The 18,897-nt window shown below is 47.0% G+C and overlaps 1 protein-coding gene across 1 annotated transcript; it reads right to left on the reverse strand.

Moving 5' to 3' along the window:
* Positions 1-630: 630 nt before the first annotated feature.
* On the reverse strand, positions 631-10,539 carry KCNA1 (potassium voltage-gated channel subfamily A member 1). The gene is made up of 3 exons (XM_042050860.1): positions 10,151-10,539; positions 9,850-10,036; positions 631-8,821 (listed from the first exon to the last, which is right to left on the reverse strand). Exon 3 carries the CDS (start codon positions 8,665-8,667, stop codon positions 7,192-7,194), a length of 1,476 nt encoding a protein of 491 aa, XP_041906794.1. The 5' UTR covers positions 8,668-8,821; positions 9,850-10,036; positions 10,151-10,539; the 3' UTR covers positions 631-7,191.
* Positions 10,540-18,897: the final 8,358 nt, after the last annotated feature.

Raw genomic sequence — 18,897 nt, forward strand, 5'->3', positions numbered from 1 at the left:
GCTCTGGCACAAAATAATGAGTATTTAATTAGCATTTATATCACTGCCTCCTTTGTGTACAACACAACACCGGGACACGGCACACGTGGCTCTATCGGAGCACTCTGCATGAAACATGCCTTGAAAAAACAATTTTCCAAAGAAAACAACATCAAGTCACTTGGATTTGCTGACATCCAACCCAACCCAAAGCCTGTGGTCGGTCACACAGTGGTCTGAAACCTGGTTTCAAGTCTGCACTTAGATGATAATGTTAATTAATACCCACAAGCCTTTGTGGCAATCAGTGTTCATGGCCAGTAGGTTTAACCTGATTTCTACTGGTTTTGGTGGGACTGAGTGATGTCTCAGCAGTGAAGCCAGCACAGCTTGGCCCTAGAATATTACTCAGGGCTGGATCCAAAGCCTGGGGAAGCCAAACCTTTGGATTGATTGCACTGTAAAGCTTGAGTTGACATTTACAAGCCTCTCAAAGCCCACAGCCACATTTCCCACTCCCTACATTGCCACTTCTTATACCATTCAGTAGGAAAACCATAATAAAGCAACCATTCATTTCAGACAGAACTGGCCAATAGTGACAGCAGAGAAACCAGACTCCAGAAAATAACCAGACAGAATAAACCTGGGTAAGATCCTTAAAAATTATCTTTAATTGATGCCAAGTATGAACAGATGAATGAGTACAGAAGCAGGTAAAACTGCATAGATGAAAACTATGCATTTCAAATCGTTCAAGAACTCATAACATCAGATGTTTTAAAAATGGTAAGTCAAACAATTTCACTACTTGGAAGTAAAATGAGCTGTAATGTGACAATGAAGTACATACTTGACCCAAAGTATAAGCGACTGGTAAATGGTGGAAATAAGTACAGCTGTGTCAGCTTAAATGGTTTGTTGCCCTGATGGTGCACTTTCATATGGAGACTATTCAGTTTATATATTTCACATTGGCAATATCTGATCTTTAAAGTCAGAGGTATGTCTGAGAGGCCATTTACAGTTCTATTGACAGCTGTTATTTATTCACTTCAAACCGACATACTGCAAAAAAACCCAATGTTTTACATGTAAAGGAAAAGGGAAAAAAGATTTCATCATAGCAGGTTATAGGTAAGGGTTTGCTGAATTTAGTCATAAAAATATCATTTTTACTTTTGTACAAAAGTAAAATATACATTTGATCCCAATTACATTATAGAAATGTCACTGAAACAATAACATGGATCAAAGACTGATGCACCTAAAGGAACTGAATGCAGCGTCTTCATTTTATTACAGAAACTAGAAATGGAAGATGTCTTTTTTTATGTATAACTTGTAGTGACATTTGCTAGAGCCTGTGAACAGGTGAAATATACAGAATTACATAGATATTAACAGAAACTTTGAGACAAATTTCAGTTAAGACCTCAGTTTCATTTTATTTCCTTTGAAAATATCAAAGCATGCTATGCCTTGACAGCATAAATTGTTGACCTCACCGGTGGCAAGTTCAGCTGTACTGAGTGAAACTGTAGAACACCCTGAAGTTTCTTTTTTTTTTTTTTTTTGCAGATACAAATACTGACACCTTTAAGAATACTTGATAAGCATTTCAGGAAAAAGAAATTCCCTACACCTGATTAAGTAAAGCCAGAACAACAGAAAACAGAAAAAGAAACTCAGCCTGAATTAAGTCCAACCAAAATTGAAGTGTAGGTCCCTGGTTAAAGCATCTCAGAAAAGGAGCCTGTTCCAGACTTGCAGGAGGCAGGTCTGGGACAAACTTGCCCTGCTGTGCAATTGCAAGGACAGCTTTCCAGTTCCATCCAGCTCTGCGGCTGCAGAGGCTAAATCACACCTTGGAGCTGACTCTGCATCCCTGTGAGTCTGAAATTACTCTGAGGACCACTGGCATCAGGCTGCTGGAAGCCTACAGGATCAGACCATTCCTGGAAAAGCTGCAGTACCTCCCTCTTTTTCAGGTTAGGGGAAAAGATTAATGCAGAATGGCACCCCTCAAGCAACAGTTATCAAGGTAGTATTTGGAAAGGAATACTTTCTCTCCATGTATTGCATATGTATGCAGAAGATTTTGTTCTAAAATACAACTTTCCACCTTTTTCTAATAAATTTCAGATGTTCCTGACCTAGCGTTTGTTGTGTTTTGTTTAATAAACGCACATGTAAGAAACTGCACTGTTCAAGTGTGGACTACGGAAAAGTGAAACTCGCCATCAGTTCCTTAAAATCAGCAGGTTTTGATGTTACACTTGGGCTTCAGCTCTCTCATCATAGAAACTGACTTCCTGTACTTCTGCCTAAGGAAAACAATCATCCCTTAGTAAAGAAAAAACCCTGCCAATAAAAGTTGCTACTGCTCCTGTTGCCGATTTGGGCCACTGCAGCCTACAGTGAATGATACACGGCTGATTTGCTAACAAGGGTCTGATCTCTGAAATCTCTGCAGGGGTAAAAACCACTGCTGCAAGCAAGAGGACTTTGGCTGAATTTTGTCCTGTCTCCAGTGCTTCGTTGTGTCTTTCAAGTGCTTGTCCGCGTGACCAACAGTACGTCAGGCGAAGCGCGTGCGCAGTTTTGTAAAGTGGAAATTAATTCCTTGGGCCACGATCATTTTCAGCTTCCCCAAAGGCAGCAGGGTGGATTATCCTCATAAAGGTGTAAACCAGGAGCAAAGGAAGGGATCAAGTGTTAGTTTTCGCCTCAGTAAGCCAGGCTGTGAATCTGCAGCACTCGTGTACCAAGAGTTCTGCTGCACGTGGGCACGCTCTGCCCAGCCACCCCCTGCACAGTGGGGTCAGTTCCAGTACATGTAATGATTACTACAGGCTTATCTGTCTGAATGGACTTGTGAGGCAGATGAGGTAAACTGCATTAAGCCCCATTGTGTTCGGAATTAAAGCAGCCTTAATTCAATTCAGGTTACTTCCCTTTCCAAAAGAATGACTCCAAATCAGATTAAGGCTGCTTTAATACTGCAACAGAATGTCCATGCTGGGCTTTAAAGCAGTTTAACAAATCTACTTTAAATGCACACCTTTCATTAATTCGGATTAGCTTTCCTGAAGTCCCCGGTGGAGATAAGGCTTAGGAGACCCCATGCAGGGAATCTGCATGGGTTTGCTGGGATGCTGTGAACTCACAGCCTGGCTTACTGCACCCTAACTTCCTCATGAAGGTGACTACATCCAGTTCATGGCCTGTGCTGGAGCTGCCACACAGAGGGTTTGGCAGTCTGGCAGCAACCTCTCAGTTCTGTGAAGGAACGGGGTACGGAGTCCCTCATTTTCACTCTCCCCCTTGCTGCTCTGCCTCTCCCTAGTGCTCTCGAGATAAGTATGGTAGGACCAGATGGGGAATTCTGGCAGGGATACCAGCCTATGGGATTCCTGCCCGCTGCCTCTCCGCTTCATTCCTGCCTCTGCACTGCAGTGCACTGCTGCCTTGCCCTTGCCAGGTAAATTCCCTCACCCCTTTCCCTGAGTGGACGAAGGAAAAGCTGCACAGGACCAGCTACATAGCACAGAGGGGCACAGAGCAGTGGGTGGTAAAGAGGGCTTGGGGAATGACTCCTTCTGCTGGAAAATCTGCCTTCCCCTCATCAAACTAAAGACTGCCATATCCACTGGGTTCCCTGTCCAGCATAACAGGGGCATCATTTCCAGGAGGTTCCTACCAAATTAATTCCCTTGACTCTTTCAGAGAAGCACTAAACTGGCCATCAGCTCATTTCCAGTCCTCTTCCAGTTACATAAAAAACCCCTTAGAGTCCACATGTGGCAAAAAGAAACATAAGGGCCAAAAGAAAAAAAAAGAAAAGAGATATAAAAAGAAAAGAAATAAAGAAATAAAAAAAGGATGCTTGCTGATAAGAACAGGCAGTTTGTTAAGTGCACCTTCAGGCCCACAAAGACATTTCAGCACTCCTGTGTAAAGGGAGTAAGAGCTTTGTTTTCGTTGTTTATTTTTTTGTGTCAAACTTGTCGAAAACACATGCCTATGCTACATGAGGTTAATTCCTGTACTCCATATGGATTGAGATCCTTTGTAGTGAGCTATAAATGGACAAAGCAACATTCAGGCTCCCCAAACCACGAGTCCTAATGATCTGTCCCAGTCTCCTGACAAAGCATCGCTGCATGCAGCACTTTTCTCTGTGCATACGCAGAATGATCATCACTCTGCACATTAAATTAAGGTGTGCACACCCAGCTGGGGCAGAAGTTACCCCAGTGAGGCCTCATCTCCCAAGTGCATCCTTCTGATCATCGGTCCCATAGCACTGAATTGATTATTGCTGTTTAGTTTAATCAGATGGTGGTTTTATAAGCTGAGTGCAGCATTCAAGTCCATTTTGACATCAGAAGTCCTATCCTAGGATTCAAGAGTTTGGGAAGATCAGGACCACTGGAATTTAACAGGGAGAGAGGTGTACAGCGGGCAAGGGTGTGAGCAGGGGACAGGAAAGAAGCTTTACAACATCTACCTAGAGGATGTAATGCCCTGTTTTATCTGATGCTTTGCACTTCTTGCAGGAGTTAAGAGCTCCCTCAGTTCTTGATCTTTCTCATCACTAAGATTCACAGAAGTCACACAGTGAGAAATAAAGTCAAGTCTTTCTGGAAACCTGGCAGGTCAAGCTTGTGCGTAACTGCAGAGTTAGGATTGGTTTTTAACTGTAAGTGCCTCAATTTGATTTTATTTTATATATACATGTGTCTGCATACGTATGTGACACACACAGGAGCAGACAGACATATATATATATTTATACACATATATACATATATCAGAAAGATAGGGGAGGAAAGGATCTGTACAGTGTGGAAGGAGGCGTGTTCAACAGCAGTTGGCCACATGCTAAGTGCAGAATGAAGATCCTCAACTTTGTCCGTTTGAAATATTAAGATTAGTGCCTATGTTAGTTCAGATCAAAGGTTATTATCTTCCAGGGCCTAGCAGTCAAGGCTGGCATGTTGCAGAGGACACCTTCTCCTAGCATTGCTTTCCTCACCAGGAAATGATGGAAATAGAGTAAGATCAGGGACCAGAAAGAAGAATATGGCTCAAAGGCTGTGATGGGATCTAAGATAAAGGGGATGGAGGAGACAGGGATGGGAGGGCCCTGCAAAGCCTTTCCCATCTACCTGCTGAGGAATCTAAGGGAAAGAAGAGCACAGTCCTTCAGTCTGGTTGCCTGACTGGGCGATGCCAGAGCCCGTGTTCCTCCTGCCCTGCAGGGACAAGCTGCCAAAAAGCCACCTCAGGGAAAGGAAGGGCAGGTACAGTGACAGCAGCGATGTCTCTATGAACAGCCTGGAGAAACCTGAAGCCTTGCATGAACACAACTATGAGTTATTTGGCAGAAGCAAATACTGAGCCCTGCAGCATCCGACTGGCTGGGGAAGGAAAGTATCCCATGGGCACTGATGGTCTCTGCCTGCCTCTTCTGCATTCCTCTCACTCACACTTGATCCTTCTATCCCTAAACCCTTCCGTGCTGTGCCAGGAGACAGCACAGGACACCCCTGACAGTGGACTGACTCCTTGCCCTTTCCCTTGGTGTCTCTGATCCGCTCAGTTCCTGGAGGCACTTTCAGCAATTTGGGGGTGTAAGATAAAGGCACTGCGCAACTCTCTCCATCAATCTGCTGAGTCTCTTCAGTGAGTTTTGGGGGGGTACAAAGAAGTCTCAACTGATGACTGCAAAAGAAACCAGCTGCTGCAATTTGGATGCATATAATAGATAAGTTTCATTTACATTCTGAGAATGCACCAAAAAGCATGCATCTGCACCTTTCATCTATAGAGGATACGAGGTTTTTAGGTGTTGCTATATATAACTTGACTTCTTAATTTTCCATATAGCTTTCCCTTTAAGGGATGGGATACGTTCCTTTCTGACAATGCCTGGACAAAAGCCAACACATTTCCCTGAGCAATGCAGGAAAACAATCAGGTTTCTCTAATCAGTTCATTCAAGCCCTCAGTCTATCAAGCTCATTTTTTTTATTTTTATTGTTACCATTATTGTTGTTATTATTATCATCATTATTATTATTATCATTGAATTCATGCACTAATTAATTCAAGTTACACTTTAATCAAATAGGCCATAATGCTGAATATTTGAACATGCTTTGATCTCCAAAAGTTATTGTTCCCATTTGACTAACATACGCACTTAAATACAGTACTTTAAATTACTAGTCAACGATTTAATAAATTAAGGAGTGCACTTCTGGTGAATGCAAATCAAAAAGAAAAAGAAAAGAAATGAAAAAAGAGAGGAGAAAGGACCTATTTTTCGAAGATTCAGTTCAAACGAAAGCTTATCCGCTATTGTCTGAGGTAACGTTTCAAGCATGCGATCATAAAATAAATAGTATCAAATTCAAACATGCTTATATTAAACTCCATTGTGCTATCTTGCAACAGAGGGGCTTAAAGTTTTGTATCCAGTTCCGAATGGGGAGGGCAAGAAAAGTGTGTTTCTATCATCTGCATGTGAGAGAACTTAGCAGCATTGCAGATGTTTTGTCTTCAGTTTTGTTTGTTACTCTCCTTTTAGGATATTTCTTCTACGGACAGCAAAAGAGACCAGGCTTAAGTAGGTTTTTCAATAAGGTGCTGTGTGGATCTGTAGTTTGGAAGGATGGAATCTTTCACAGAGGGGGTGGAAGGAAAATTTGCACTCCTTCATAAACACCACGGCAAACGCTCGCCGCAGGTTTTGGCTGATCTTTTTGTACTATTATTATCTGATGCACTTTCTTGCAACTGTGCAGTTTTGCAGAATATTTTTACTGGAATCCATGCATATGCTTAATAGCTCTAAAAACTGTCTTGCTTAGTTTAAGATAACTTTATCAAAAAAAAAAAAACAAAAACAAGAGGAGATGGGAGAGGAAAAGTTTAGGTCTAGCGTCATAACGGCTTAAAACTAAACTAGTTCGAATGGTTATCGTTTACCAGGTGGAAAATGCTTTTCTGAAAATAAACAAAATTTTATCTTTCATGGATCCTGGAAGCTTCTTTATCGCAGAGCAAAGATTCGCAATGCAACAATGCATTTACGAGGTAAATAAAGCATTCAAAGACTATCAGTAAAGCATCTACAAAGTGTGACTGTGTCACTAAAGTCTTCAAGCTGTGAGTGGGGATTTTGTATTGTTTTGTTTTTGTTTACACATCAGTCAGCAGCTTGTTTTTATTAACGCAGTTTTGGTTGGCTACAGTGCAGTTGCCAGTTCTGAGATTAGCCTCTCTAAAATTGTCTATGCTATTATTCATATCCTCTTCGATTTCCATGTACTCAGATTTGCTGATTGTGGAGGAGCTGCGGCGACTGAGATCACTGTCAGATGCTAAATTAGGGGAGCTAACGTGAAGTAACTGAGCCTGTTCTTCCCCTTCTGTTTCTCGGTGGTAGAAGTAGTTGAAGTTGGACACGATGACAGGTACAGGCAGGGCAATTGTCAGCACACCAGCGATGGCACACAAGGAGCCTACGATTTTGCCTCCAATTGTCACAGGGTACATGTCACCATAGCCCACAGTGGTCATGGATACCACCGCCCACCAGAAAGCATCAGGGATACTTGTGAAATGAGACTCAGGTTCTTCAGCCTCAGCAAAATATACTGCACTAGAGAACAAAATCACCCCAATGAAGAGGAAGAAGATTAGTAAACCTAGCTCTCTCATGCTTGCTTTGAGGGTCTGTCCCAAAATCTGGAGGCCCTTAGAGTGCCGGGAGAGTTTGAAGATTCGAAAGACTCTTACCAGTCTGATGACTCTCAGGATGGCCAAGGAGGTGGCCTGCTCTCCCTTCTGAGTCCCCTCCCGCTCGGCCATCTCAGTGCCCAGGGTGATGAAGTAAGGGATGATGGCCACAATGTCAATGAAGTTCATTATGTTCTTGAAGAAATCAGTCTTGCTAGGGCAAGCAAAGAAGCGCACCACCAGCTCAAATGAGAACCAGATGATGCACAGGGTCTCCACAACAAAGAAGGGATCTGTGAAGATGTTGGATTTGTAGACCTGGGTAGTGTTGTCAGTGCGGTGCACTGTGTACTCCTTGTCCTCTTTCAGCTCAGGTAATGTCTCTAGGCAGAAGATCACGATGGAGATGAGGATCACCATGACAGAGACTATTGCAATAACCCTTGCTGGCCCAGAGCTCTCTGGGTACTCAAAGAGGAGCCACACTTGGCGCTGGTACTCCCCCTCCGGCAAGGGTCTCTCCTCATCTTTGATGAACCCTTCATCTTCCCGGAACTTCTCCATGGCCTCTTCACCCAGCTCATAAAATTTGATCTCCTCAGAGAACATGTCCAGGGGGACATTGACGGGCCGGCGCAGCCGCCCCCCGGACTGGTAGTAGTAGAGGATGGCGTCGAAGCTGGGCCGGTTGCGGTCGAAGAAGTACTCGTTGCGCAAGGGGTCAAAGTAGCGCATGCGCTTCTTGGGGTTGCCCAGCAGCGTGTTGGGGAACTGGGCTAAAGTCTTCAGCTGCGTCTCGAAGCGCAGTCCCGCAATGTTTATCACCACGCGCTCACAGCACTCGTGGTCGTCGTGGGCAGTGGGCTGGTAGCTATCCTGGGGGTGGCCAGGTAGCGCAGAAGTCTCGTCCATGTTCTCTCCAGCCATCACGGTCATGGTGGCACACAGGAAAGGGGACCAAGGGGCAGGGGAGAAGTGAGGGAAAGGGAGGAGGAGGAGGAGGATGGAGGAGCACAGAGAGACCCAGGGCGGTTCAGGGGCGGGGGGTTGAGGTGGGATGGGGAGCTTGAGGAAGGGGTAGATGAGGAGCCTAAAGGATGGAAATACCCAAAAGGGGAAAAGAGAGGCGGGATGAAGGGAGAGGCATCAGGGATGATGGGAGGGTGAAGAAAGAGGGAAGAAGTACCTTTAGGGGGGGCAGAGGGCAGGTAAGGTGAGGGGTCCTGTCCCCCAAACCGGGAGGCTGAAGGTCTATGGAGTGCACCCCCAGGCTGGGGCTCCCCTCCCCAGCCGTCTCCTTTAGCCTTTAACTCGATCCGTCCACTTTTCTCGCCGGCTCGACCATCGCCGCAGCTGCTGCCATGAAGCTACCACACACACACATACACATGCACGCACATACACATAAAATAAATAAATAAATACAGAAATAAATATATAAATCACGGGCTGGCTGGGAGGCGAGTCCTTGCAATGCCAACTCAGCAAATTTCCATCACCTGCCTCTTCCTTCCCCCCCCCTCCCCCACCACTGCCCTGGTCCTCTCCTCTTTTGCGCTGGGGAGGGAGGGAGGGATGGAAATACTCTGCTTTGAAGGCATAAAGCTCACTTGCAGGATGGAGGCTGCCAGGGAGGAGAGAAACAGAATAAACCAGCCCCCAAGCCCCTCCACACACACACACACACACACACACTCTCAGGCGCAATGGATTGGCTTTCACACCAGCAGGAACATCCCGTTCTGCCCACTACGGCAGCACGTGCGGAGTTCTACGCGTTCCTACACATCCCCGGACATACACCAGGGCCTCCAAGGCAGAAGGTGCCCCGAACTCATCGGGAGGGCTTCCCAGGCAACTTCAGCGGGGTCAGCTCCTGCAAGGAGTCTCCCGAGCACCGCACTCCCCGCTGTGGAGACTTAGCTGAGCACTGACAACTTCATCACACCAACTGGGGGGGGGAGTGGATTACGAGAGGGAGAGCAAAGCATCTCCTCTCCTGCTTTGCAGCAGCTAAACGTAACTGAGAGAGAGACAAGGGGAGGGAGGTCGACATCCCAGACCTAAACCGTCCAAAATCGAGTGTAACAGCGGCGGGGAGAAGGGGCTTTTCCTTACCTGCTCCGGGTGAGACGCGCCGCTTAGGAGTAGGAGCCAGTGCCGGAATGCGTCAAGTCGCCTTGCAGCAGCATCCAGAAAACCAAACCAAAACAAAAACCGCAGCGGCAAACTTAACCCTCCTCCTCCTCCTCTTGCGCCCCTCTTTATAACACAGCGATCGCTTTACAGGGCTGCCTGCGAGACACTGAAATATTCATACACTGTCTTAGGCTGCACCAAGGGCGAGTGGGTTTAATTAGTTTCTGCTGAGAACCGCAGTGGGGGGTGGGGGGTGTGTGTGGAAAAGAGTGCAAAGTACCTTTTCCAAAAGGCTTGAGTTAGTCAATAAAATCAAGGAGTCCTAGATAGCTGCTGGCTCTCCAGCTCTCTTCCTTTAGGACAGCTGGAAAAGGAGCCGGGCGCTGGGCAGCGGCGGCGGGGGAGATGTCAGAGCGCCGCAGCCCTGCAGCCGCATCCCCGGAGTCGGTCTTGGCTCGTCCCGGCAGCAGCAGCGGCGGAGGCAGGAGGAGGCAGGAGCTGGACGCGTGTGGCAGGAGCGAGAGCGCTGCTGAATGCATAAGAGCGAGGAGCAAACTCGAGCCATTTCTTGACGCTGCAGTATCAGCAGAAACCTGAGAGCTGTTTGGTGCAGCTCGGGGAGCGGGAGGGCGGGGGAGCCGGGGGCCGGGGCCTCCGGAGGAGGGAGGGATGCGCGCTGCCCCCGGGCCGGCCGCCCCCGCACGCTGCGCGCCGCGCCCCCGACGCAATGCGGGCGGCCCCGGGATGGGGCTGCGGGATGGGATGCGGGAGCCAGCGGGATCCCGGGCAGCCGGCACGGGAGGCGCGGGCAGCCCGCACAGGTGCGCCGAGCAGCCGCTTCCCGACGCGCCGAGGGACGGCGGGACAGCGCTGCGTCCCCCGCAGGTCCCCCCGCAGCACCTGCGGCGGAGCGCGGCCGCACATCCCGCACGGAGCGCGGCTGCGGACCCCAGGGCGGCGGCTGCGCCCGCAGTGCCCGGAGCCCCCCTGGCCCCGGCCCCCGGCCCGCCTCGGTACTGAACGGGGCTGCGCATCCGGAGCCTCCTGGACACACTGGTGGAGGCTAAATCCCGAGCGGAGTGGCTGGAATTGGGAGGGTTAATCGTCGGGCAGGGAAATCGCCCTTTCATGCTGCTTTATGCCACCGAATTCGTTTAATTGATGAATCACATAACTTCGAGATGGAAAAGACCCATTATGTCATCAGCTTGCCTCCCCTGCCAGCGCAGGATTGTTCCCCACAGTCTGTGATCACTTACATTATATAAAAGCCTGCTGCTCACTTTGTCGGAGCGGCAGCGGTGATCAAATACAACCCGTGCCTGTGTAATTTGAGGCACTCCGGAGCTAAGTAACACCAAGTCCGTGTTTAACAGACCTGGTCTCATTAGCTTTCCACTGCATAATACATTATCTTCACTTAAGATCACCACCTTGGCAGTCCGAAAATACTTAACCACCTGACCTCCCGAGTGGTTTCTCTTTTTCCCTTCCCCTTACTTATGCCCGTGTTTTGTTGTTTTGGGGTGAGGTTTTTTGATGATTTTGTGGGGTTTTTTTTGGTTTTTTTTTTTCCCTAGAGTAAAAACCATTCTAAAATCCTCTACTCCTGGCAGTGCTGCAATCACAGCTAGTTAGCATGCTGTATTCACCAGCCCTGTGGAAACATAAGTGCAAAAAACCAAACAGATTTCCTGTCTAGCCTGGTATAGGGTGGGTTTTGTTGTTGATTGGGTTTTTTTTCAGTGAGTGTCACATATGCTGAAAGTATTGTGAGAAACTTCTGGTGAAGTTCCGAGCAAGAGAGAAGTCTCTTTCTGCCACTCCCGGTTGAAATAATTAAAATAAAAAGAGAGGGTCTTCTTCCAGTGAAAAATAAAGCACAGTTTTCTGTCTGAAGTTGAGCAGCTCAGCATCAGCACCCAGCCCTGGACCCTGTACTAACTGCCCCCCCCAAAAAAAGAAAGGCTGTCCCATCACCTAAACTAACCAGACTGTTTTTCGACCCTTCGAGAAACTCAGTTGCAGCCTTTGACTCAACATCCTCTCATGGCAGTGAATTCCATGCCTGGGTAACTGGGCTGGCTGCAAAGTATTCCGGGAGCTCTGCATTTGGTGCGCTCAGAGCTGCTGTGCAGCAGGAGCTCTGGGAGTGAGCGCTCCCCTGCCTCTGGCACAGTGCTTTATCCCCCTGTCCCAGCCCAAAGGATGCTCAGGAATGGGATGAAAATGCAGATCTGACAAGCAGAGGCCCGAGTCCACAGTGCTGCTCTGCCCTTGGCTTCCTGCAGGATTGCAGGCAAGGCTATACATTCTGCTTTTGCATCTGGAAAACGGGACTTAAAAGTGCTTCCTTTGCCTGTCACAGCTCCTTAGGCTGCTGGTTTCTGAGAGCTGCCTTAGCACAGCAGAACCCAAATCCTCACTGGGAGCTGTGTGCACACCAGGCACAGAAGAAAAGAACCAGGAGTAAAAGCGGCCTTTGTTTCTCCATTGCAGTGAAAGGACAAACTGGGATATTGCTCCCCCCCTCCTCATTTTGGATAGCTTTGAACTCTGGGATTTCTCTTTGCAATCTAACTACCATTACTGACAAGCAGTCACGCTGGAAGGGAAGGATCTTTCTAAGTGGGCTGTTAGCCACAGGGTCAATAAAATCTTGTTAAAGTACACAGACTAATGAGCAGTGTAACTAGGGCTTGCAAGGAGGTCGTATGTTACGCATTATTGTGCTAAGTAGCTTCAATTAAATGTTGAGGAATGGAAGGAGAATCCAGCTTGCTGCCAAATTTGAAGCCAGGCTGCTATTTCCTACCTTAAATATTACAGAAAATGGCCAGCAGCAGTTGAACTGATAATCCCCCCAAAGAGCCAGACAGAGAAGTTCTCTTCAGGAACAAAATTTTTTCATAGGCAAACTAAAAGTTGTAAAATACCTTTTCAGCTTTGTGTGGTGGGGAGTCTGGTGGTACCATTATGATGAGAAAAAACAACAATTTATATATATTTATATATATATATATATTTAGAAAGAATTTAGTTGTTGATTAGAAGTCCCTGTGTGTTGTAAGGATTACAAAAAAAATTTGAATGAATGTGAATCTGAAACAGGATTAAAAAAATAAACATTGGCTTTACACAGTGAAACAGGCTTTAAACACTGTCACCAGGGAACCTGGAAAATCCTGATTGAAATCAGTGGATGCAGAAGCACAGCGGATTTCTGAGCATGGCATCATTCCTGTGAGTGTCTTGAGTGACCCCCAAAATTTCCTCACCCTGAAGACACATTTAGTGTGATAAAAACCACTGTGAAATCCAATGGCAAAGGATGTCCTGGTTGTTTGAACACTATGGATCCTCATGGGCACTGTAATCCCAATCCATCTAAGCCTGTAAACCAACCTGGAAACATTATAGCTCCATTTTGAGCTGCCTAAACTCAGCAAGGAGTTGTGCAGGTGTCACCACACACCTCATTTAATGGCCCTCGAGGCAGAGGATAAAGTGAGATGTTTTGGCCCAAATTTGCCATGCAGAGGCTCTGTCAATCGTTCTGGTTCATGACATGGAAAGAGTCAACAGATGGAACCAAAGGTGAGCTTGTGGTGTTGACAGTTGGGTTTTCTTCCTTGAGGGGAACAAAGAATCCTTTAAAAGGTTTTAATCTTTTAGTACTGATTTATGAGCCTTGCTAATATCCTTCAGTATCATTAGGCATTTTTTGTGACTGGAATAATCAAATTGCATGCTTCAAAGCATACTGATAGCTGATGGGAGATGACAATTACTTTGGTTCCCTCTTGTCATATCATTTCATTGTTTGTCCTGCTTCTTTTTAAAGCCTTAAATATGGGCCCTCTGTGATCAAAAAAGGCAAGGAGTAAACCCAGTCCTGTTGCTACACAGAGGGAAGAGGAGAGCTTGGGAGTTATCCCTGTGAAGAAGGAAGTAGAAATTGCCTTCACTCATATGATAGTTGTGCCATTAGGACCAGCCAGGAGAGAAAAGATGCCCCTGCCTTGCCTCTATGTCCCCCATCAGTGGTTTGGAAAGGCACAAAGTATGGCAGTGGGAGAATAGATGGGCAAGGAAAACCAGAAAATGTTCTGTGTTGGGTTGGGGTTGAGCCTTCTGTCCTCCTCAAATGCAGCTGTATAATCAGAAATGGAAACAAAGTGCCAATCCACCCCTGGCATATTCAGGTTTTTAATACACTTTTTTCTTAACAGGAGTCACTTTTGACTTCCCATAATTGGATGACTTAGTACAAGATCTTATAAAATCACCACAGCAAGAATATATTTCTCAAGAGTGCTGCTGGCCACGAAGCACAGAGAGCAGAGAGTGACCTTCCCACATGTCATGAGCGGCAAGCACCACACAAAGCGCCACTGTCAGAGAAAGGAACACCTGAGGAGGACAGAGCACCACCAGAGCAAGTACATTCCTCTTAAACCCCAAAAGCAGTCCTTGCAGTGGGTCCTTGCAATACACAGCCAAGAAGTCAGCTTTGGGAAGTCTGAGTTTTCTCCTGTGTGAGCTCATTTGCAGGATGATTCCACCTTATAAAAAAGGACGCTGACACATATCTAAACAAAGCCCCACCTCATATGGCATCGAGCTGCCCAGGAGTGAATCAGAAAGTGGTGGTGCTTTTGAAACAACAAGTCTTGTTACGAAGCCCCAAGCTTCAGGCAGAGTGGTGATGAATCATAGAATCACATAATCATGGAATGGTTTGGGTTGGAAGGGACCTTAAAGATCATCTCAGTCTACCCCCCTGCCATGGGCAGGGACACCTTCCACTATCCCAGGCTGCTCAGAGCCCCATCCAACCTGGCCTTGGACACTGCCAGGGATGGGGCAGCCACAGCTTCTCTGGGCAACCTGTGCCAGGGCCTCAGCACCCTCACAGGGAACAATTTCTTCCTCATATCCAATCTAACCCTGCTCTCTGTCAGTGTGAAGCCATTCCCCCTTGTCCTGTCAATCCAGGCCTTTGTCAAGAGTCTCTCTGCATTTTTTTTGGAGGTTCCCTTCAGGTACTGGGATGCTGCAATGAAGTCACCCCAAAGCCTTCTCTTCTCAGAGCTGAGCAAACCCTCTTAGTGGAGTTCTCTAAGAAAACAAAGTGTGCCTTAGGAACTCAAGGCATTTCAGGATACTCCCAGTGCTCAAATAATCTACCAGTCTTGCCATAGCCATAATCACAGCTACCCCACAAAACCAGAGCCAGGTTTAGCCCTAGCTGGGCTGCAAGGTCACCTGCAACAGAACTCCAGGAAGGCTCATTAACAGCAACATTAGACTGCAGCAATAGGACTTGGAGTTTACAGCACAGGATATTTTAAGGCCAGTGGGCAGTTGCAAGCTCTTGATAAGTTGCCACAAAATATGGCACATTATCACTTGTTCTTATGGTAAAGGACACTCACAAAGACCATCCATCACTGAGCAAGCCATGTGGAGGGAGAAGTCCTCACGGGCTTCATTTAGCCTTCCCCAAAAGCGTTGCCTTCTTGTTTAAGCAGGCTGGTGCCTGCCTCAAAAGCTGACTGCAGACCTGAAATTCAGGCTACCAAAACATGGTAGTCTGCTGGTACTCTCAGTGTTACTGAGGGAAATTTCCTGAAAAGGAGACATGTAAAAGAGAGATATAAAGGAGAGATGTGAAGACACCTACAGAGAAAGGAGCAGAGCATACATCAGTGGCAGTGACAATGAAAAACAGGGGGTATCTGCATAAAATGAGAATCTACACTGATGCCAAACCAGTGTCTACAGGATTGAAGTCACCAATCTTCAGCAGTGACAGAAGTCAGGCTCAATTAGATGTATCAAATTCAAAAGTATCCAGTATTTCTTATGAGTCAGGGCAGCATCTTACACTGGATTCATGGTTATTATCACACCTGACAGAATGTGAACGCTGGAATCATGATCATGTGTGTTCCCAGCAGAAACTAAGACATGCAGTGGAGGGATTCCCAGGCACCAAGGCAGTGGCTGAGGGCAGTTTCCACTGGAACTGGAAGTTTTGGAGAAGAAGGAGCCCCAGCCATGATTCCAGACCCTCAGAACAGCATATTAGACTGGATGCAGATAAGCTGAATCTTGCAGGGGATGGTGGCCTGCACACCTCTGAACTTTTCAGTGTTTCCAACTATACCTCAAAAACCTTAGAGCCACAAAGGAAATGTCCAGAGCAAAAGTGGTGAAGGATTTCTAGTGGTTCATAGAGGAGATAAACTACTGGATTCTTCTTTTTGTCTTCCTGCCTCTCGGGACACGAGAATCGTCAAAGAAGTTGTCACACAGAGACAAGATCTGGCAGTGGTCAGGGCCCCATGTGATGGGGTAAAGGCACTCCAATGCAGGGAACCAGTCCCAAATAGCTATAAACCCCTGGAACAGCCACAGAAAGCTTGGACCTTGCTGCAAAGTCAGCACCTGGAGCACTTCGTGGTTGAGCCCTGACACGACTGGGATGGAGCCAGATAAACAAGGAACTGCTGCTCCTGCTCATGGGGGTGGGACAGTCCCAGTGTGTCACTTTGGGGCATAGCATGAAGATGCAGCATGAGCTCCAGCACAAGGAGAGCGTGCTGAGGAAGTGCTGAGTGCTCCTGGAAGCTGTCTGGGTGCAATGATAAAGACATGGAAGCACTTTGTGTCCAGAGTATGCAGCTGTGCTGGGAGGAAGAAAGAGCACAGGCATCGCCCATCTCATTACTAGGCAAAGGATTGTTTGTGTCTGCGTGTGTGTGCACATGTGCAAGATGGGATTTTATTTAAAGCAGGACAAGCAGTAATCCCTGAGGATATAAGAGCTGCCATCAGGAAATGAATAACTTCATACCTAGGGATAGAGGGTGCTTTATTGGAGCCAGGCTATTCCACTGGCCAGGCACCAATGAGCTCTGCAGAGCGTGGTCAGGGTAAACACTGATCAGCTGGGATCTTCCTGCCATTCCAAGACACCTTTGCAAATGGTCATTTTTAAGGACAGGAGATGGATGGTCTGCTTTCTGGGAGCTGGCTCTGGAGGAGGCTCTGGAAGAGCTGATCAGGAGTGAAGCAGTGCCTTCCCACAGTCTGACAGGCCTTGCATGCCCTCCCTGCTCTGACACGGCTCGTAGCACTGTGCAGCGGGATTTGTGCCATTCAGCACTTCACAGGCCAGATTTGAGCACCAGATGTCTTGCCGTGGGTATCAAAATGAAGAAGAGCGAGAGCAAACAAAGTTAGCAGCATAAACAGTGCAGGGACTGATAGTCAAAACAAGGCAGTGAGGAAAGAGATCCTTACCTGCCAGAGCTGGGCCACAGCAAAGCTTTTTCCCTAAGACTAAATAGGGAACGGCCAATGCATCTACTGAAGGAAACGTGTGCAGGGGGCTGGGTTGCAGTCCAGCAGCCAGCCTTTAGAAGCAGTTACACTGAACAAGACACTCACAATGAAGAAATGGAGAAAAGAGATGGTCATTTGTGTGTGCTGCTCAGAGTGGAGCAGATACAAACACAGACAGAGAGCAGCAGCACAGGTAAGGCCAAAGGAAAGCAGCTGCAGCCTGGCAGGGAGCATAGGTCGCAGCTACAGTGACAGGAAAATGGTAAAGGAGGGCCAAAGGTAGCTGCAGAGCTGGGAGAAATGTCCTGACACAGTCTGAGCAGAGACCGAACCAGAAAACATCTTCATCGAGGTGCTTGTGCAGCAGAGCCACACTAGCAGGAAATGGAGTAACATAAAAGGTATGAGGGAAGTCAAACCCCTGGCAATAAGGGGCTCCATCTCTCTTGGAGGGACTGAGGATCTTCAGCCCCAGCTCTAAACCTGTAGAAAGCCTGAAAGAGCCACACAAGGGCAGAAGCTGCTGAGCAGGTAGTTCAAGCATCTGTGTCTGTGGCAGAGGGTTGGAAATGCTCCTTGCTACTGTTGTCCTTCCCTGATGAAAATTCCCAGTGCAGGTTGCTTTGCAGAGCTGCTTTGGCAACAGGGCTTCCTCTTGCTTTATTTTTAGGATGCAAGAGAGGGGAAAAATGCTTAACAGGGTGTGTTTCAAACATATCCTTGCCTTAGAGCCCCAATTTCGAGTTACAGTTGCATGTCCTCTTTCAGGAACAGGGTGCTTGCTGACCTGCCTGCCCAGAATGCTTCTTGTCTGCTGGAGAGACAGCTCAAGTGAAGCAGAAGCAATTATTTACAGAAAAAGAAGGAACTTGAGTAAACAAAAGCACCGGCGGCTACTGTGTATTAAAGTGAAAGACCCAGATGCTTTGAAGCCTTGTCCCCAGGTGATTGTAAGTGCTTCAGAATAATTCTAAGTCTTACCCAGAATGAAGGCAGCTAGGCACCCCTCAGACACTACCAGGCCATCGATGTCCCATCTCTCCTGTGCCTTGGGCACTGCTGTTGTTCCAGCTTCTCAGTCTTGCTTTTTTGTGGCTTGTCCTACTTTATATCTGGGCCAGGGTCTGTTCTGGACTTGAGAAGTTTGTGACCTGTTCCCTTTCTGGAGCCTCTTCTGTGCTAGCTGTGGCAGAAGGGAATGGGCTGCTTCCTGTTGGTTGTATTCCTTATGTGCTTTGTTAGATCACAGCTCTTGAGTTCTGAGCACCTCTTTTTATGATTTATTTTCACTTGAAGTCTCAAAATCAAGTCTCATGGTGTTTAAAATGCCAGTGAGTGCTTAGTGAGCACATTGCAGTAGGGCCATTACACTTCAGACTAATCTCTCCCTCCCTACGTGGCAACTTGCTGATTTATTTACAAATTGCTTGCCTTTAGAATTTCTAAAGCTTTTGCCCCCTTATGTCCCACTTTTCAAATCTTTGTGCATTATGTAGGATAAGAGATAGGACATTCATCTGCATTACCTCCTGTCTGTGTCCAATTGCCTCAAAGCAGCAGTCAGCAAGTTAATATTCAACATTCAGAGCAGTATTTTCGGACTCCAGCAGTGTCTAAGGACTGATCCCAGAATAATGATCCCATTGTACTGTGTAGCAGAGAAATACATTGATA

The sequence above is a fragment of the Corvus kubaryi genome, unplaced genomic scaffold, assembly GCF_017639235.1.
Source record: "Corvus kubaryi isolate FWS band 111438036 unplaced genomic scaffold, C.kubaryi_AGA036_p1.0 74, whole genome shotgun sequence".
In the NCBI taxonomy this organism is placed as follows: domain Eukaryota; kingdom Metazoa; phylum Chordata; class Aves; order Passeriformes; family Corvidae; genus Corvus; species Corvus kubaryi.

Excerpts from the sequence above, each read along its gene's own strand:
- KCNA1 (XM_042050860.1), bottom strand. The coding sequence starts at position 8,667 with ATGACCGTGATGGCTGGAGAGAACATGGACGAGACTTCTGCGCTACCT.